General features: G+C 26.5%; 1 protein-coding gene and 1 long non-coding RNA gene across 2 annotated transcripts; one reads left to right on the top strand and one right to left on the bottom strand.

Moving 5' to 3' along the window:
* Positions 1-33: 33 nt before the first annotated feature.
* LOC145848821 (uncharacterized) lies at positions 34-2601 on the top strand. Its single transcript, XR_014372175.1, has 2 exons — positions 34-101; positions 2284-2601. It is a non-coding gene; the product is annotated as an uncharacterized LOC145848821 (long non-coding RNA).
* Positions 2602-14802: 12201 nt separating this feature from the next.
* On the bottom strand, positions 14803-20740 carry LOC145848820 (noelin-2-like). Its single transcript, XM_082954055.1, has 9 exons — positions 20559-20740; positions 20319-20502; positions 19351-19476; positions 18251-18404; positions 17632-17862; positions 17194-17339; positions 15676-15795; positions 15418-15573; positions 14803-15050 (listed from the first exon to the last, which is right to left on the bottom strand). Exons 1-9 carry the CDS (start codon positions 20684-20686, stop codon positions 14913-14915), a joined length of 1383 nt encoding a protein of 460 aa, XP_082810181.1. The 5' UTR covers positions 20687-20740; the 3' UTR covers positions 14803-14912.
* Between the last annotated feature and the right edge of the window lie 780 nt (positions 20741-21520).

Raw genomic sequence — 21520 nt, 5'->3', positions numbered from 1 at the left:
CCTTAATGACTTGTGGGCTATTGATGTTAAAAAGGTCGATGCGTGGAAGGAGCTTGTTAAGTCAGATGACACTGCAGCTGATTGGCAAGAAGAAGCTTCAGGTTGGTTTTTTATTTAGTTTATGTAAAATTTAGCATTTACATAATATAAAATCAATGATTGTATCGTTTTAATATTTAAGTAAAAATAGTTTTTCTTTTGTTAGTTTTAAAATATGGAAATTTCAATAGTAAGTTGTAGATAAATTATTAAAGTTACATTTTTTTTTAATTTCTATAAATAAATAAATAATAATGTGCAAATTAAATAAGTTCTTTACATTTCAGTAAATTGAGCCACTTTTTTTAGTTAAGACAAATAACTGTATTAAATTTGTATAAAAATTATTTTCTTTTTCTAGTGAATCAACCTTGTGTTCAAAGTATTGTTTTTTTACAAATTAATAATTTATTTAAGAATAGTAAGTAAAGTTATTTTTACATTTTTCTTAATGCATATGCCACTAATATTTTTTTAATGAACTGATTGACAACTGGTAATAACTTAAGCTATTTTTTTTTTTACATTTTAGAATAATTAGCTGTTAGCTAAAAAATTCAGTTGTAATTAACCATATTAATTTATTTTAATAAAAAGACTTGTATCATAACCAAGCATTTTATAACAACTGTTCGTTTAGTTCTCAAGTATTTGTATCCATTTTTTTGAGTTATGCAAAGTTTTTCTAATAGTTTCTCTATGACCCAAGAATTATTTTAATAAAAAAGTAAACAAATTAAAATGAATGAAGGTAGTCTTCCTCTTTTGATTTTAAAGACCGGACAGGATTGAATTTTAGATAAACAAAATAAAATGGTAAGAACCATTAAAAAAATCAGTCACAATCTTATACAAGCACTTTGAAGAGATCTTCCGTTTATTAAAAAACAAATATTTTCAATTCTGTAGAAAACAAAAAAATATACTAGCAACTAGAGAAAATTAAGTACCGTAAATTAAATATTTTTAGTAAAATTTAAAATAACTAAAACTACCATATCATTAAAATACTGAATTTCATACTTTTACTGCAAAATTAATGGAACACTTATATTTGAGATTAGTCAGTAAAGCTTGATATAATTTTTCAATTCGAGAAACTGAGAAAACGACACTTAAGAAAATTATTTTTGTTTACTGTAACTAAGAAAAACTATTTCTATAAACAACAAATAATTAAAAAATCCCTTAGTATTGTACTTGATAAAAAAAAATTTTTTGATGACATTTAAAATTTTTTATTAAGACTATTCTTTAAAAACAATGTTTAAATTAATTTTTACCTTAGTTTTTTTAATCCACCATTGTTCTGTGTAGTAAAAAGTAAACAGTTTACTATCAGTTTAAAATCATTAACAGGGCTGCCACAAGGTCAGGAAAGTCAAGAAAAACTAAAAAAATGACAAAAGTCAGGAAAAAATAGGGGTTTTTGAAAAAAAAGTAAGTTTGACAAAATTTGAAAAAACGCCAGATTTTTTCAGTTCAAATTTACAAAATTCCTTGTTTTCCAAAGCCTTCATAATGGTCAAAAATTAATTAAAAATCCCTTATAGTCAGGCTTAAATTGCAAAATTTTCCTATAATTTAACAAAATTACTTTCCAATGCATCCATCCGGTAAAAATTAATAAAATATCATAAAACTGCAAAACTGTTCTATTAACATATTAAACAACTACCCTACTTGAATAAACAGTTTTTGTATGCTTTTTAGTATTGATGATCTGTGACAAGGACACTTCGATAGTGAAACTGTGATATATACACAAAAGTTTATCTTGCAGAATTTTAAAATCAAAGAGTTTTTTGTTTAAGTAAATAATTACGTTTTTTTTATAATCTAGCACTAACTTTAGTATTTTATGTGACAAGTTTATGTGTATACTTAACCTCTTTATAATTTTTTCAAAGCTGTTTAAATTTGAAAAATAAGTAAAAGCAGATTATTTTGTTAACTTGCAACGAATCTACTGCAATTTACTTTTTGTTTCATTTGTTTTGAACTCTAAATATTTAGAGCAAGACAACAATGACCATATATGGAAGTGAACTTTTAAAGCACCCAAATGAGTTTGAAAATTAGAATAAGTTTAAATTAAGAGTTTGATTTAGAAAATTCAGGTAGATTTTAGGAAAAAGTTGGAAGTTTTTCTCAGCTTGATCTGTGGCAACCCTGCAGTAAAAACCAACCTTAACTACAACAAACTATTTTGCGCTGATTTTTATAAATTCCAACCAATCACAGACGCCGATTCTGACAGCGAGGAAGATGAAGAAGGCGGTGGTGACAGCAAAGAAGCAACTCAAAAGCAGCAGCAAAGCATCGATTGGGGCGACCAAGATCTTCCCAAGGTTCGCCCCAACGACAACCTGCCCTCTTTTTGGTTCCGGACCAGGGAGGTATGGTTGGAACTTGTGGGCATGAAGTTGGACGACGATGAGGGGATGCGGGCGGATAAGGTGGCTGGTTTGGCGGAAATGGAAGCCAGGAAGTATTATCAGGAACAGCAGGAGAAGAAGTCGGGAGTTGAGGAAATGGAAACGTAGTGAGAGCTATGATTTTAGGATGTTTTTCTAGAATTAATTTTTGTTTAGAAAAATTTTTAGTGGTGTTGAAACTTTTTAAAGATTTACATAGACAACTTTTTAGTATTAACTTACCAATTTTTATTAACTTTAAGCTATCCTTAAAAAAATTCAAGTGTTTTTTTGATGATAGTGTTAAAGCCATAATCTACTAACTAATAATTTGAAGTCTTTATATAAAAAATTATTTAAATATAGTTATCAGTTAAGGTATATAAGATGAACTTGGTATTTTTTAAACATTGAAACAGTTTTAGATAAATTTATATACTAGTAACTTTAGTACATATGTATGTGATTAAAAGTTCATAATGTACTTGAAAAAATTTTTCTTTTAATTGTCTTGATTTTATTCTAAAAAATTCAAATATATTGTTTTTTAATTTAGATAAGTTATTTTGAAATAAATAAGAAACCTTAAAATGTTTGGTAGGAAAGTACTTGTTCAGTTTAGAACAGGGGTCGGCAAAGTGCGGCCCGCGAGCACGTTATATTTTTGAATGGAATGCGGCCCGCAAAAGAAAATTATGCGGCCCGCGAGCATGTAAATGTGGCCCGCTAAGCAAAAATAAATTTAAATTAATTTTGATAAATTTATTTTAAATTTCCTATATAACATTTTAAAACAATTAAAAAACTTTACTGATTTAGTTTAGAATAAGAAAAAGATAGGTTAGCATTCTACCAGGTTTTTTTTCTCAATTCCATATTAACTTTCTTCTTACAACAGCAAATTATTTTTTGATAAAATAGTGTAAACAGTGATTTGAATTAGTAAGATAGTTATATAATACCTATTTGGTAAAAACTAAATGCAAATGTTTTCCGTTTTGTACAAGAGTAATGATCAGTAATTAACTAGAATGTCATTTTTTTATAGTTTATGTTTTTACTCGTTTTTATACCTAAGTTTCTATCACAGATGTTTTGTTTCTAAATGTTACATTCTAGTTTACACAAAAAAAAAAAAAAAGATAATAATAATATTAAAAATAGTAATAAGAAATAAGGTTAGTTTTATTATGGTTTTAACATCTTGATTTTTTAGAAGTTTTCTTTACATTTTAAATTAGTTCCTATGCACACCAATTAACAAAGATGCTCATATTTTAAACCATTTTTTATTCAATACTTAACGAGATAAAATTTAGTCTATGCACAATTTTCTAACATTATTGTTTCTACATGTAATGTCTAAGTGTGTACTGACACATTTAAAGCAATATATATGACATAAATTAAAAAAGTTTTTGTTAGGTATACTACTTTTCAATTTTTCAAACCATGTTTTTTGGCAAAATAAGTTAACTTTTATGCGTTGCAAACTGATATAAACAGTTGCTGCTTTTTGGAACTACCTATTTTTTTACAAACTAGATTGAGAAATGGTAATTTATTAAGTTTGTACATTTTAAATCAAAATAGTTCAAATTCGATCAAATAAACAAACAAAAATTGCTACACACTCAGACTATGACTATTTAAAGACTTAAAATCTCAGGTCAATTTAGTTATTTTTCAGTTTTTGGCTTGAATTGCTTTTTGTATGCTTAAATATCAGGTTAGTTTTGGTCACTCGGACTGACTTTTTTGCTTTAAAGAGTGGTAAATTAAATTTATGATGCGTGTTTTGTTCAAATGCACAGTGTTGTTTTTTAACTAAAATAGTTTTTAAATTTTAAGCTTTGCAGCTGATATAATTTAAATTATTATTTATACTAATTGTATACATATAAGTATGAACACTTAGTGTTGCCAAAATATTCTGGAAAAGTTTGAATTTTGACAGTTTATACTTAAAAAATCTGAAAAAGCCTTGAATTTGAAATTTATCGAAAAAACCTGGAATTTTAAACAAATTTTACATGTAAAGCAATAAATTTCGATTTGACACAAAAAATCTACATTATAAATATTTTTGTTAAAAAACACATTGAAAGTATCTTAACGGTATTTTTAAAATTGTTCTATATTATTTAAGACATTTTTTTACCTTTAACTTAATTATATACTAAAAATAGAAGCAAAACGTTGTACTTTTAAAAACTTTATACTAGTGCATTGTACCTTTGCTTTTAAAATGTCTTTACCTATTCCTGTGCTTTGTATTGGAACTAAACCTAGAAAATGTCAAAATTAGTAAAACCACCTGTAATAAAAATTCTAAAATTAGCAATATCTGTTGTATCAGTTCTCGCATCTAAACACATTGATTTAAGTCTTAATTTGGTTTATTCGGATTTATAATCTTCAGAAATTTCCTAAACACGACTTCTTGTTGACATTTAAGAAATAAACAAAGATATTTTACTAACGCAAACACAATATATTTAAACAATTTTTCAACTCTCAACGGTATCTTATTTTAGTAATTAATTTTGCTACTTTATAACTTGCCTAAACAATTATTTCTGATCAGTCTCTAGTTACTGAAAATAATTATGTGTGTTGTTGAAACTGACTTAAGCGATTTGTTTTTTTTCTTTTCTCGCAATAACTCTAAAATAACGTACTATAGTTCTTATAGCTCGTCTTTTAATTCACATTTGCTCTTTTTTAATGTAATATTTTTATTGCAGATAAAGAATTGCTAAAGTGCCCAATAAAAACAGGATTTTATAATTCATTAATAGCTTAATATTTTTTTTTACAATTGATAAAAATGTTTAAAAGCTTAATTGTACATTAAAGCTGAATTACAATATTTTTCATTTATATAATTAATTCTTTGTTAATAAACTTCGGTATTTATTTATTTTGTGAACTTTATTTTAAACAGGGTTGCCAAACAATAAGGCTGACTTAAAAAAAATTTAATTCAGACTAGGTTAAAGCTGTTTAAGAAGTTTTTACAAAACTCAGGGTATCTGAAACTTTTATTTCAAACACTTTGAATAAATCTTCGAACTTTCAGAATAGTTTTTATGACTGTAGTGTAGTTATTAGGTACTGTAATTTTTCGTTTATTACTTATTGTGTTTTTTTTTACTTTAGTTATGTATTTAAGCTTGATTAACAGAAAGTGTTTAGCTATTTCAACTTTAGTAAACATTTTTTATAATTCAGAAATCTTTGCTTTTAAAGTGGCAACCGTTTAAAAGACTAATTAATTACTAATAAAGTATTTTATTGAAGTATTCCAGTAATTATGCTAAAAAGTTTGATTTAGCTTACCTACAGTATAAATGGGTTTTAATTTAATTAAATACTGTATTTTCTAAATAGTCCAAACTATTTAAGACGCAAAAACTATTTTCTAAATTTAACACTTTTTGATATTAAAAGGTGGTTCATAATATAAACATTGTATAAAAGTGATTCATAAATGGTTTTTAAGCTCGGTTTTAATAAAGAGTTAGGTTGTAAGTAAAGTAACAAAAGTATTTTATTAAGTTTAACTTATTAAGTATTTAAGAAAGTACATATTTTATTAAGACTTAAGTGTATTAAACGATGTAAATTCTATCATAATAGGCATTCTATGTGTAGCTAAAAGTCATTTAAAGTAGCTAAGTGAATAAAAGTTTTACTATCTCTGGTGTGACAAAAACGAAAGCCCAAAGATAATTCAAATATCACTAAAACTGTGGCCCGCGAAGATTTTGAAAACTTGAAATTTGGCCCGCGAGCACTAACTGCCTGCCGACCCCTGGTTTAGAAGATATAAATACTTTTGTAATGGTTTTAATAATACTTAATGTTTTTTTACTTTTCTTTACATTCTTAGGTGTAAATAAGTATATCAAATAGTTCTTAGTTGTTTTAAAAAGTTAATAATGCAAAAAATTATTATTGAAACTGTATATAAAATTTAAAGTTATTTATTTCTGCCACATACTTCTTAAAATTCTTAAAGCTTGCTAAAATTGTTTTGAAAGTTTCAAGATTATTTGAATTTTCTTATAATAAAAAACGCTTTTTAAACTTTAAAACTAGCTATCTACCGGGTCAATAAAATCAAAGTCCTGCTGGATCCAAAACTTATTTTAAACTCGGGTCTTATTTTCAAATTAGGATACGCATCCTAAATATTTTAATGTTGCTTATAATGTAAATAGAGTAAAAGCTTATGCATAATAATTAAGTATTGTATTGTATTACTACTAATTACCAAAAAGTTTGAACAATATTTTCACGTGTTAATAAATAAATCCAATTAAATTGTTGAAATACGTTACAGTAGACTACCGCTTAAGTACGCAAATTGAACCCGACCAAAAAGTGCGTACTTAGCACGGGTAGTGCGTACTTTTTGACAACATAGTATAATATGAAATTTAGTTGTTTGTTTTCTTTCTTACAACTAGCCACCAAATAATTAAGCCAAATAAACAAGTCTTTTTTTAATTTAAATAATATTTAATACATAATTTTAATCTGCAAAATGTTTTAATATATTTTAAAATGTTTTTTTTTTTTTTATAAAAAGTCTCTACATAATTGATACATACATTTAATATAGAAAGTAAATGTCAGTCAATGATATAAAAAGCTCTGTAATAAAATCTCTAGTGAAGCAGCACTTGGTATAGCTCCTGAGCTCTATCACAAGCTAAAAAACACCCATAAAAAATATCAACGTTTGCTAAACAAAGCAGCCTTATCTGAGCAGGGCTCGCACAGAAAGAAAACCAAGCATCTCACACTTTTTGACATAATGAAGTAGAGCCAAGATTTTTTTTAATTCTGAATAGATTGCTAGTCAAGTTAAGTTTAGTTTTATTTATTACTTAAAACCATTTTTCTGTTATTTGCTAAATTGTTTCGGTTTAGAATAAACTAGTTTTCATTTTTTACTAGTTTTTTTTTGCTAATTTTTTTTTTTTGTCTTTCTGGATAAGTGCGTACTTAAGGTTGGGTGCGTACCAAAAAAAGTGCGTACTTAAGCGGTAGTCTACTGTATTTTAAAAGCAAACAATGAATATACGTCTCACAACAAAAAATAAAAAAATAAAGCTACATAGATAAGAGCTCATTTTAAAGTTATTGGCACTATTACAAGCTAAATTTACGATAAAGTCAAACTTTCGTAATTTGTATGCTTTTAAGAGAAATGATCAAGTTTATACTTTAGTGACTGCTTATAATAGAAAACTAAAAACAAATAAAGATAATTTTTTCACGTTCAACTAAGGATCAATTTTTACTTTTACGAAAAATAAAAAAGAACCTTAACTTTCGCGAATGTTCAACATTTCAAAACGAACGATTATTGCTAAAGACATTTCTGCGCTCTTAAACTATAAATATAACTATACTAGCTTCTTCAAGTTTTGGTGGAGAATCAATTAAATTCTCCGCTATATGAAGTCAATCGATTACGTTTCTACTTGTACGAGTCACCGACTTCGGAAAATAAACTTTTAGAATACACAGAAGATGTTAGTGCGGAAATTCATTATTATAAAGAAAGGATTATAAAGTTTCAAATTTTTAAACTGCAAGAAATAAAGATTTAAAAGTATTAGTTACTAAGTAATAGTGAGGTGTAAAAACTCTTACACTCTATAATTTTCTGGCCTATATTATAAAAATTAAAGGAGTAAAGTAAGTTCAGTGATCTACAATATTAGGATCCGGAGTTTACTTTCAAATTAAAATCCGGGAGATCACTTTTTTTAGTATAACAAAATTTGAAGTAAGTACTTGATAGATTTATAAGCTTAAAAAAGTAATGTTTAAAAACTTAAGTTATGAAATTAGTATTTACAAATGTAGAAAGATTGTATATGGTAAAAAAAAGATTGAGTAGTTTTCGCTTTATTTTTCATTTAGTAGGATTATAAAAACAGGGTTGCCACGTTACCTGGAATTTGACAATTTAGGCAAAAAAACTGGAGTTTGAGAAATTAAAAAAAAACTGGTAAAATCTGGAGTTTGAACAATTTTCATATATTTAGTTGTAAAATTTCGATTTGACTCAAAAAATATATCACATAAATAAAATATTTTTGCATCATCAAAAATTTTTCTTGTTTAAAACACATATAAAGTAGCTTTACAGTCTCTTTTCAATGATTTTATAGTATTTAACAGTTTCTTACCTTAAATGTGTAGTTTTAAAAACCTGGAAGAAATTTGTAAAACCTGGAATAAATTGCAACTTTAAACAATTAGATTTAGAGTTGAAAATTAATTTTTAATGTGCGTCTGTACGTTGTAAAGTAAACAAAAATGTCTATACTCCAATACAAGTACTAATAGGAGTATTGGGCGTATGTATTCAAACAACTTGTTTTAGCTTTTCTAAAATTGAAAATAGTGACTTAAAAATTATACTTAATTTATTTATGAATCAAATGTATTTTCCTCCCAGACATTCCACATCTGACTAAATGTTTCCGATTGGTTATCATACATACAACTTCAGTTGTAAATTTCAGGTTTCAATTAATGAAATATATATTTTTTGTATGTACTAATTTACTATATTCAATTATAATACTTATATAAAGAGATGAGTTTTCAAACTATCTTACGATGTACTTAAATATAAATGTTTTTTTCAAACGAAACCTTCGTAACACAAGAATATGAAATTTAAAGTAAAAAACCTAAATTACGTCAAATACCAAATTAGTTAAGTCAATATATAAATAAATTTTAAACGATTGTATTTTTTAATACTTGATTTTTTTTTATAAAGCTAGTTTAGAAAGCAACATCTTAATTATATGCAGTAAGTAACTAAGAAAATTGAATTAATTTTAACAGATTAAAATGTTATATTAAAAATCATTTTTATTTAATTTTCTACCCACCGTAATGACAACTAATTGTTTTATTATTGATATTTGTATTGTCAGCATAAACTTGTATATTATACAGAAAAAAATTCAACTTAAAAGTTATAATTCTTGATCATAAGCTTTAGATTGTTAAAAAAAAAACTTAAACTAAAAAGTAATGAACAGTTTAAAATATTTGTGAATTAATTTAGTCTAGATCAGTGGTTTTTGAAAAAAGTTACTAAAACTCTTTTTAGTAGTTTACTCATAAAATATTTAAGCAGTTTAGAATAATAATGTTTGTATTTTAAATTACTGTTTGTTGGTTTAACTCTCGTTGTAACTTTGAAATTTATTTTAACATTTACTTAATAGCAGTCTTAATAACAACATAAAGAAAAAAATATACATGTTTTGAAATTGTTTTTATTTTTATCAAAATTTCAAGGATATAGTTTCAGTGCACATTATAAAACATACTGACTTACACAAAAATTTATTTGGAATTGTTTTTTCTACAAGATCCATGTTGAAATGACCATTTTAATAATACACTGTTTTAAGAACTCTCAAAAAACAACTTTTTCTTAGTACTTTTACACTGTGTGAACATCAGCTTGTTACAAAGCTTGATTATATTTTTGACATACTTCTTTTTCAAATATTGAAACACAACTGACTACTAATTATACAATAAGGTATACAAGACTCACAATTAGTAAAACTAAATATATTTCGAGCAGTTCTCATCCGTAGAGTACAAAGCTAACAAGAGACAAGATTTTGCAAACTTAAGTAACCAACTAATCGAGAGAGTAATTAAAAATAAGAGCAACTAGTTAACTTTTAAGTTTATTGTTGCTTAATTGTAATTTAAGTAAGCCTAAATGATTTTAACTGTTAACTAATTGATTTTATTACTCTCTCGATTAGTTGGTTACTTAAGTTTGCAAAATCTTGTCTCTTGTTAGCTTTGTACTCTACGGATGAGAACTGCTCGAAATATATTTAGTTTTACTAATTGTGAGTCTTGTATACCTTATTGTATAATTAGTAGTCAGTTGTGTTTCAATATTTGAAAAAGAAGTATATCAAAAATATAATCAAGCTTTGTAACAAGCTGATGTTCACACAGTGTAAAAGTACTAAGAAAAAGTTGCTTTTTGAGAGTTATTAAAACATAGTATCATTTAATAGATACTTTTGAGTATTAATTTTTGTAGGTTTCAACTTGTATTGCAAAAAGTTATAACATATTTGACACAATATAGTAATAAAAATTAAGCTTTAAAATAAATAATTTCAGTAAGTTTAGTTATTTTAAAAGTCAAGCACAGATGTTGTTATCTTAATCCATTCCGCACACTTTAAACACCTGATTTTGTTTATAGTTTTTAGTTTACAAATCATATTAGAACACCTTCAAATAAAAGTCTTTTACAATTTTAGCTGTTACATAAAAACCCTAACAAGGCGAAAGCTGCTCCAACAAAAACAGCAGCAATCATGCCAGACACATTATGATATACTTTGATCTTAACATTTTTCTTTGACTGTTTTTCTCCCTCGACATTGCCACATCTCAAACCACCTGCTTTTTTCTGCTCCTTTCTCGGCTTGTAAACAAGTTTTTTTCCTTCTTTTTGTGGGCACTTCATCGTGCCTTCTATCCACTCCTTGTGATACCACACGCTCGTGAATATGCACGGCATCCCCTCCGCCCCGTACTCCTCCACCTTCGCGTGTTTCTTCCTCCCGCTGTGCGCCACTCCGTACAGGTACTTTCCCTTCTCGTGCACGCAAACGAGCCCTCCTCCCGAGTCTCCGTGCCTTATCGACGCCCTCGCGTGGTTCTCCTTCCCTCTGAACTTTTTGTGGGGCGTTCCGACTGTGAAGAGGTCTTTGAAGTGAGATATGCCGTCGGTCCAGTTGTCCTTGGACGGAAAAGGACTGACGATGCGCGTTTTGGCCCACACGAGCACGTCGCTCAACTGACCCTCGTTGCTTATGCCCCATCCCGAAATCAGGCAGTCCATGTGCAGTTTTTCCTTTTTCGGAGCAAGTTCCATCTTGTTGCAGTTTTCAGAGTTGAAGTTCAATGGTGTTTTCAGGTGCATCAAAGCGATATCGCTGCTGGGCAGGTTCTCGTCGTAATCGTGGTGAATTATGACGCGGTCCACTTCAACTCTGCTTCCTTTTACTTTCCGATTATGTTGACCGACCATGACCCTGACTTCTTCTACGTTCGACGCCACTTTCCTCTTGAACAAAAGTTTTTCTTCTTTTACTTCCTTGTTGAACAAGTGTGCTGAAGTCAGTATCCAGCTCTCGGATATTATTGTTCCGCTTCCTGCAGCTATGAACTTTTGCAAAAACTCAGGAGTTTTGATCTTCGGATAATTCACCGGATGCCAACTCAATCTCACCTCCACCAGAACTTGACTCGAAAATTTGTTTTTGTCGTCTGCTAGTTTGACATCGTCGCCTACAATTTGCCCTTTGCACAAATTGAAGCGGTCGCATGACAATAGCAAGTTTATTAGAAATATTTTTAAGAAGTTTGTCTTGTTCATTTTGTTTTGTACATTTTTCAAGCTGGGCTTGCGAAAAAATTTTTGTCAAAAAGGTATGTTTACTAAATGACGTAGTATTAAAACAAATTTAGATTTTAATGTAAATTTATGTAAAGGAATGGGATTTGCATAAACTTGTAGAAATATGTTATTTTGTAGTAACTACGATGAATTCGTATACATTTATCTAAGAAACTTAAATTCGTTTATTAACAAAAGTCATTTGTCGACTTACCAAAGTTAATAGTTTGATCAGCGAAGTATTTTTGAAATTTATGAACTATTCATTATTAAAGTCGTTACATACTTTTATTTATTAACAATATATTAAAATTCACTTTAAATTTATGTTTTACTTTAATTTTATTATGATTTTTTTGTTTCTAATTACGTGTCTATATGATTTAATCACTTTTTATTTTTTTCTCTCTGTTTATAATTAAATATACCAGTTTGTTTCAGAACATAGAATAAGAAATCGATGCTCAAAAATTTTGGCCACAATACGATCACTGTGTGTTTTCTGTTTAAGGGGCTTAGTTGTTGATACCTAGTCCAACGTTACACAATAAACAAAAATAATAATAAAACATCAGAAGATAAAGTTCAAGTTTTGCTTTGATACCTTTAACTTTGTTTTTTTTTAAGTACTAATAAGAATTAAACTGAAGCAAGTTGTTTTTTAAAACTAAAAAAATAAATCAATTTGAGTTTTTTACTTGTTTAACTTTTTGATAGTATGAGCATTTACAAGAAACCATATTTTGTAAAACTATGAATATAAAAACGACTTCAAAATTAAAATTTAAGTAAGATTAATGACACGCCTATAATAAAATACAGTTCCTTTTTTCTAACTTTAATTATTGTCATACTTATTTGCCAATAAAAGTAGTATTCAAGTGAAATTAATACTTGTCAATGAATATCTTGCACAAATAATATATACTAAATGGACTTCAATCAAATAAAATTTAATAATAACTTTAATACATACTATTGTTTTTACTACTTAATAGAATGGTCGGTAAACTTTAGCCCGCGGGCCAAATGCGGCCTTCAAAGAAAAATTCTGCTGCCCACGAAGTACTCTTCAGCTAAAAATATACTATTAAAAAAAATAATATAAAAAAAATGTGGTGAAAACTTACAAATAGTATCTTAGTTTCAAGAGTACTCTTTACAAGTGCTCATTTATTGCTTATTTCATCACATTTTTAGTTTAAAAAATTATTTATATACTAAAATCATTTTAAAACAACTGCAACCGGCGGAAGACTTTTTACTTTAAAGTGCAACCCGCGATGTAGAAAAGCTGGTTGCACCTGACTTAATGTAACAATCTCAGATAAAACTAAAAATCCATATTTTTAAAACCTGTGATTTTAATAAACTATTAGGTATAAGAATAGATTAACACTTCATTTCTAAGCTTGTCTACCGAAATATCTCACAGCTATATTTGTTTAGAAATAAAATTAATTTTAGTTTAATGCACAATAAAGAAAACTATGCTTAGAAAAATCTTGAAAGTTACTTTAATCAAACTTATCAACAGTATATAGTTAGTTGAAGTAGTTATAAGAGTATATATATTGAGTAAATTAAATATTATTTAACATAAAAACATTTTCGCACATATAAAGTTGTACTTAATTTTTTCTTAGCTTTTTACAGAAAAATATTAGAGTCTGGTTACTTTTTTTTTAATAAAGTCTTTTATAAACTAAAAACAATAAAGTATTACAAAATATAAATTTGAGGTTATCAAGTTTTCATGATAAAGACATAGATATTACGGAATTTTATTACAAATATGCACTATATGGAATAATAGTTAAGTAAAATCTACTGATAATTACTGAATAACGTTTTTCTAGAGTATTTACAGTTTTTCACCTTTCAAAGCTTAGCTCCATACACAGTTGAAATTGTAATCAAAACTTAACAAACTGAAATCTTGGATTATATTAATTTTTAACTTCAAAACAACACTTTGGTGAAGTTCTGAAATTTTCCTTTATGTCTAAAGACTTTAGTACAATTTAAAAGTTCTGTGTTTATCTGTTGTTTCTATCATAACAAAATGCTAATAGACTTTGATAAGATTCAAAAAAGCTATAAAACTTTGAGAGGCTTAAATGGTTATATATTAATTTTAATATTTTAGGAAAAATTTACACATATTCGAAAGTATGGTTTATGAATTTTTTTAATGGTATCTAAAGGGTAAGAATGAAAACTAAAAAAGCATAGTTACTGTAATGAATCTACTTGAAACTGTCATTGATGTTTTTTTACAGTCTCTATAACATTTTTTGCATTTTAATTGTCTTACTATAAAACCTAGAAGGTTTATATTGGTTTAATAAGTAATAATTGGGCATCAACTATTGAATTAAAACATAAGCTTTTCGAAGTCTAATTTATTGTAATTAAAAACTTCAAACATAGACTTAAACTAACACAAATTTTAAACAATAAATTCAATAAATATAAGCTAAGTTTTTTTTTTGTGTGTTAAGAATACATAACTGTTTAGGTCTAAACGTTGAGACTAAAAAAGATACTTTTATATGATCTGTACGATGTTTGAAATTTTTTTATTGTTTAAAGTATTTTTTACATATTGGTTTTCATACTTAAAAATTTTATAAAATTTAGTAACAAAGAAGGACTGCGAACAAGTTTATACATTATGATGAATATAACTTTTACTACAAATACTGCATTTTATAAATTGTTAGAATTTGAGTTAATCGACAGGTTTTAAAAAAGATATGTTTGTCATTTTTTAATTATTTTAACATACTGAACAATTTCAAAGAATTTTCTAACTATTATAATAAAAAATACACAGCAAATAAAACTGTCCTTAATCCTTTTCATTATAATAGCTAAAAACTTCCTAAAATCTATCTTGACTATCAATTATTTTTATGAATACTAACATAATACTACACAATTCAATACAATGAAGTTTCTAATTACGAAATATATCTATTAGTTGTATTCATAATGACGTCATAGTAAACAAGATATCCATTATCCCATGCGTAAAGACGTTTTTCGGTCGGATTGTAGGAAAGCATTGTGTTCCAACCGTACTTGTTATTAAATGGAATCTGTTTTTGTAGGAAAATACTAAATAGTATTATTATTGTAGAACTTAGTTAAACAGATCAATAAAAAAACACAAGCTAACTGAGTCTTTATTAAAATAATGTTATAATGTTGTAATTAATCTTTTATAAGTTTTGACTTTATATCTCTTTTATAGATTAATGTTCTTAATGTGTTATAAATCAATTAATTGTACAAAAATAATTGTTAAAAAAACTTTGGTAAACTTATGTCTGTTAGAATTTTAAAGTTTAATTTTGTTTTTTTTTTATTCAATACATTAACTGTTTGTATTTTTTACATTGAAAAACACAATAACTTGGAAATCTATTCATGGTTGTAGAAGGTTTTAGGTCTACTTAAACTAACTTTTTTATGCTTGTATCTCTTCGTATGAGTGTCGTACGTAAATCCTAAAGCAGTATTTTTAACGTCATATTTTTTTAACGTGTACAAAATACCGCAAGCCATAAATGCATTTGAACACCATTGCTTCCTCCAGTTAGTTATCCACGTTTGTTTTATCTAGAGTAAAAAATTTTTAAAAAAGAAATACAAATATTCTTGTAAAATATAATTTTACAATAAATTTTACTACTTATATCAGTACAAAGAATTTTTTTTTACTTCAAGCGTATCAACATCAATTTTGCTTAATACAATATCTTGAGCGTTCTCATGTGTGGCATATATTGCCCACAACCCTTCTTCATCATACGACAAGTCTATATCTGTGTTGCCTAACCACTGAAAAAAATACAACAAAATAACATACTTTTCACTAGAATATTTAATCTAAAACAAAAAACTTTTTACAAGAAAAATTATTTCTTAGGTTTTAATAAATACTTGTCTCTTGACTTTTCACTTATAATTTCATAACGATACTGTGCTTAAAAGTAAACACATTTAATTTAGAGAAGGGGTGTTCAAAATCTGTGCACACTAAGCTGCAAAATTAAAGTTCTGTGTACCTCAAGCTGTAACTTAGTGCGCTGCAAGTGGTAGGATAACGTGACCTTTTTTTTAATCTTTATCACAAACTCAAAAATATCTCGTGTATGTTTTAAACCTCCGAGCCTATAGAATTTTATTACTTATCATTTAAAATCCTGGAATATATAAGTTAATAAGTTTTAACAATTTCTAATTTATCTAGAAAGATTTACATGCTCGAGGACACAGTTTGCCGACCCCTGAGTTAAGTTTGTGTAAGTTATAAGAGAAACAACGAAGTTGTCAACTGTTACCAAAATGGTCAAAAAAAAAAAAAAAAAAAAAAACAATGTTAAATTTAGCATTAACCTTTAACTATACCGCTTGAAAAAAAACTTTAACATGTCTTTCTGTGTACCTTAAACAAGCTTTTTTTACACTAAATATTTCGAACACGCTAGTGTGCACGGGTGTTCACCGTGAACACCACTGGTTTGTAGGAGTTAGTTTTGTTTCTAACTAATTTTTTGAAACACTGAAATAGAATTATGAATACTAAACTGTTTAACTTTTTCAAGTTAGAAAAATCATTTGTAAGTAATATTTACTATAAAAGTATAAAACATAGAAGAGTTTTACAACATACCTATTAAAAGAAAAAAAAAAGTTATAAAAAAAGAGTTACAAAAAAAAACTTTTTCAAAAATTTTAAGTTTATTAACTGTTTTGTACAGTTACCTACTGTGCTACTTTGCATGTTGAGCACAAGTTAGAAGTACAAAAGTATACGGAGAACGTAAAAAAAACGTAGAGGATTTAAATTTGGATTATACTTGTGGCTTAAATGCTATTTAACAGATATATTTTTAATTTTTTGTATAAATTGTACAGTACATCTATTGTTAACAAAGTTAATTGTTATGTGGTAGTTGCTAAAATTTACAAAAAGAAAAAAAAAATTACAACAATAAAAATATCATAACATAAATTAGTCGTAGATATTTTTTAACTTCTGAGAGAAAAAATTTGCATGACATCAAGTAATATGACTTTGACTTTAAAAACAATAAATATTCTTTTTAATTTACTTATATATTCTACCGTTTAAAGTAATCAATTAAATTTAATACCATATAGTTTATTTATAAGATGAACTTTATACGGCCTTATACAAAGTTACGCAGAAGCTGTCTAATACTCATTACAAACCTGATACGGAGCTTGATTACCATACAAAGCTGCTGTTATTGACTTTTCAACTAAAGTTTTCTTCTCTATCATATTATACTTAATGATCTTGTTTGAATTTTTTATATTGTAAAAGAGCGAGTTGTTTAAAACTACGTGTCCAGTACCTTTAACAATAGAATGTATGCTTAGAAATAATTATTTCAATTTTTTAACTTATTTTTAAACAGGGTATTTATTAAAAAACAACTTGTATTTTTAGAATTTTTTTTTGTTATCAACTTTATTAAATTTTTTTTAGTATAAATTATGTTAACACTATCTTTGAATTTATAGAATTTATTAAAACACGTTAAAAATATGTTTATTTTTAACTTATGTTATATTTATATTTTTACATGTTTTTAAGATAAAAACATATTTGTTTAACTTAATTTTAAATTTGTTATAATACCAAACCTGCCCACTCATAAGGAAGCTGGTAGATTTTTTCTGATTTCTTTCTGATTAGATTTCTCATATTTGAATATTCTTTCAGTTGCAAGTTATTCTCAAAGTTTCCCATAACCCAGAACGGGCCCCAAGTTTCTCTTTTGCCTTTTGTTGTGAAGTCGCGCATCCAGGCCCCGTAGATATCGTTCCACCTTGTAACACTTTGAGGCTGACCAATTTCAATTATTATCCCGCACTCTATACATATATTTTGCATTCTGTAAGACTTCATGACAAGTATTATTGGTTTTACTTTATATTTATATGTTTTAAACACTTGATTTTCTGATCGTTAAACATGAAAATTGATAGTAACTGCATAAAAACATACAAAAATGTTTGTATTTTTGAAGAACATTTTAAATCTAAATTAAAAACAATTTTAAATCATTTAAATAGAAAAATTAATGTTGGAAACCAAGAAAGCAAATAGAAATATACATGCAGACATTTTTAAGAATAACTTATTTAAAAAGTACTAGAAAAAAAGTCTTTCTCATTATAAAGTACGTCTTTTGATTTTAAAGAGGTGCCATTTTAAATTTTACTCAATAACTTGATACCTGTAAATAATAACACTAATCACTTTTCTTTTCAGTTATTTTTTCATTTGTAAAAACTAGTGTGCTTTCATTAATTAGATTTTGGTGTGGTAGCATATAACTTGAAAGATCTGTTTGTATACTAAATTCAAATTTTCCGTTTGATTTAGAGGCTTCTTCTACTAGTTTTTTAGCTATCTAAAAATTTATTAGAACAAAATGTACAAAAACATGACTATTGAAAAAAACTCTAAGCATTAAGAAATGTTAATTGCTACTAAACAAATATCTTAAAAACATTAAGTGTTTTTCAAAAAAGTTATCAACTAAAATTTACTATTAAATTATCAATAATTACTAAGTACTTATTTATAAGTATCTGTACTGGTGAAAAAGTATAGTTAACATTATTTTAATTTGTTGTAAATTAAAAGCTCATTAAAGAATTTATTATAATTTTGTTTCAGAAATTGAAACAAAAATATGCTTTATAAACTGAGTTCTTAAGTTTTGTATGTTTTTTAAAATAATGTTGTCGAATGAGTTATATTTATTTGATTTTACCTATACAAGTTTTGTTTTTGTCGGTTTTTTACACCTCGATAAGCATCTTTAAGTTTTTCAAATACTTTCGTTCATGTAAAATTGTTTAACGCTTTAAATTCAAGTTTTTTAAATTTTGGAGTTATATTTTTTATAAACCATTTTAAAAAGATACACATTACAAATTCATAATTTACTTTTTGTTGACGCCCTTTCGACTTTTCCTCTATCATTATTAAAAACAAAACTGTCCAAAATAATTTAAAGTTAGTGTAAAAAAACTAAATATATAACACAGATTAAGTAATAAGATATATACATATATAAACAGTTATATATTAAAATATACAAACTACATTAAAGTTACAAGGCTATTAATAAAATTCATACACATTTTTAGTTATTTTGCACAGTTTTTTTTTTGGTAATGACTAGGGAAAAGTCGAAACGGCGTCATTATGAAAAAAAACTATGAATTTGTAATGTGCATCTCTTTGAAATGGTTTTTAAAAGCTCAAGTATCCCTTCCTGCAACATGTTTTTATATTTAAAACGTATACTAGAACATAATATTACTCTATTTTGAAAAATTCTGTCTTACGTTTTTATCAGACAACTGTACAACCAAGGTTTTGTGTCCTGATTTTGTCGGAGCGTTCATTCTGTAAACTTTTTCTATGTGCCTTTTGTTGAGTTCTACATCTAAAAGTTCAGAAACTTGCAAAACCTGAAAAAATGTATTAAGTCAATATCCTCCAGCGTAGTTAGTTTGTATAATTTTTACTAAAACTTTTTAAAAATATCTTAATATTTTTACAAGCATATACAAGCACTTAAAAAGTATTTTTACACTCGAACTACTTTTGCCAACATAAAGTTAAAAAATATTTTTTCAAGAACAATCCAATATAATTACTTTTATATATTATAGTTTATACAAATAGGATTACCTCAAACTAAGGATGCAAAACTTCTCACAAGAAATTAATTTCAAACAGTATTAGGTTTTATCATTTCAAATATTCTTTAAAGTTGTTTTTTTTGCTATAAAATAAACTGACCTACCCATTTCTTTTTAGTTCATTGCACATATGCTCTTATTTATATATAGTTTTATTTTATAGTAATGTTTTTAAAACATATTAAGGCCCAAAAAAGTTTATTTTTTATTTTCATACTGTCCTTTAAGAACTTTTTCAGTAAATCTGACCCTTTATTTGTAAAAGTCTGCCGCATACTGTATTTGACTAACAAAATAATAAGGTATAGAACCTTTTTTATTTGCTTATTTTTGCAATTATTAGATCTGTTATGGCATTTGTGATCCATAAAAGCGGTTGTTTTACTAGATTTTGTACTTAAAAACCTTAATTATAAAAATATTACGCTTTGAAAATCTTTAAATATTTAACTAAAACTATCTTGAGCTAGAATTATACGACTTAAACAGTGACTACTTGTATTTTGATATCATAAATTTTATAAACCACTATCTTTTGTTTTTAGCTTTTTGTACTTAAAAACTATATCTTATTATTGTTAAGGTACTAAAATATCAACAACTCTAACCTTTTCATATACGTTTTCGTCTTTCTTTTCAGGGAGGTTTTTTATTCTAATAATACTTTTTCTAGTCTCTTCGACGAGCACTTTCATTTGCATGTATTTAAGCCTTATATCTTTGTTTAGCTCATCACACTCTTCAGTTAAGTTTTTGATAACAATGTTTAACTTTTGTCTTTTGTTCAGTAAACTAAAGGTTTTTTGATTAATACTTTTACTTGCCTTTAAAAAGCAGTTTAAACTTACTTCAATGATCGCAATTTTAAATCTGCTTTTCTTTTTTCCAGACTGTTTAGCTTGTCGAATAGGTAGAAACACAACAAAGCTAATAGTATAACAAGTATTACGTTTGCCCATCTTTCAACATTTTTCATATCGTATACTTTTTAACATACTTAATTATGTTTCTTTTATAAACAAGTTTATTTGAAAAAACTTCTTTCTTCTTTTTTACTTTCTTGAAGTTTACTTACCTTATAAAAAAGTATAACTGTTCAAACATTAAAAAAAAACATAATCAATAAAATTATCAGTAGTTAAAAAATTAAAAAAATTAAACGTTTTAGTTTGGTAATTTAAAAAAAGCTTTTTCCGACTTATAAACATATATACATCGAGTAAACTATTTTCACTGTATAAACGCCTTTCAGGTTTTACTACATCTGCTATAATAAACCTGTTCAATTATATACAAAAACTTGAATGCCCTAAGGCTTTTAAGTAATATACTGAAGCATTTGTGATTTATTTATATGAGAAAGTAAATATGATAAAGTAACAGTAATTTCATCGATTATCAAAATTTAAGAATAATATATATTTCATCGTCAGGATTCTAAAATAACTAGATTTACTAAATACAAAAAGTATGACCCAACTTAAGTTCAAGCCTTTTTGAACACTTTTACACTGTTTAAACGGGAACGGGTCACTTTTGCACGAGCGTCACTTTAGCACGAGGGAACATTTTTGCACGGCGTCACTTTTGCACGAGTGGACAATTTTGCACGGAGGGTCACTTGTGCACGAGAGTAAATAATATATAAAATAAAATGAAAATATTATTGTATAAAAAAAGGTTACCGACCAAGGGTAAGGGTTAGTGGTAACAGTTATAATAAAACTAAGAAATAAAATAGAAAAATTACAAAATAAATAAAACTAGACAAAAAAAAAAATTAAAAAAAAAAACTACTGACCGAGGGTAA

The sequence above is a fragment of the Thalia democratica genome, unplaced genomic scaffold (assembly GCF_965202585.1).
Source record: "Thalia democratica unplaced genomic scaffold, ktThaDemo2.hap1.1 HAP1_SCAFFOLD_1716, whole genome shotgun sequence".
In the NCBI taxonomy this organism is placed as follows: domain Eukaryota; kingdom Metazoa; phylum Chordata; class Thaliacea; order Salpida; family Salpidae; genus Thalia; species Thalia democratica.
This window is presented reverse-complemented; position numbering and strand designations above follow the sequence as displayed.

What these genes read in the sequence shown, in the direction of transcription:
- LOC145848820 (XM_082954055.1), bottom strand. Translation starts at nt 20,686, where the DNA reads ATGAAAAATGTTGAAAGATGGGCAAACGTAATACTTGTTATACTATTA. An exon ending in TACAGTTGTCTGATAAAAAC is followed by an intron (nt 18,405 to 19,350) that starts GTAAGACAGAAT and finishes ATAAATTTTTAG; the next exon opens with ATAGCTAAAAAACTAGTAGA. An exon ending in AAAAATAACTGAAAAGAAAA is followed by an intron (nt 17,863 to 18,250) that starts GTGATTAGTGTT and finishes ATATATGTATAG; the next exon opens with AGTGCGGGATAATAATTGAA.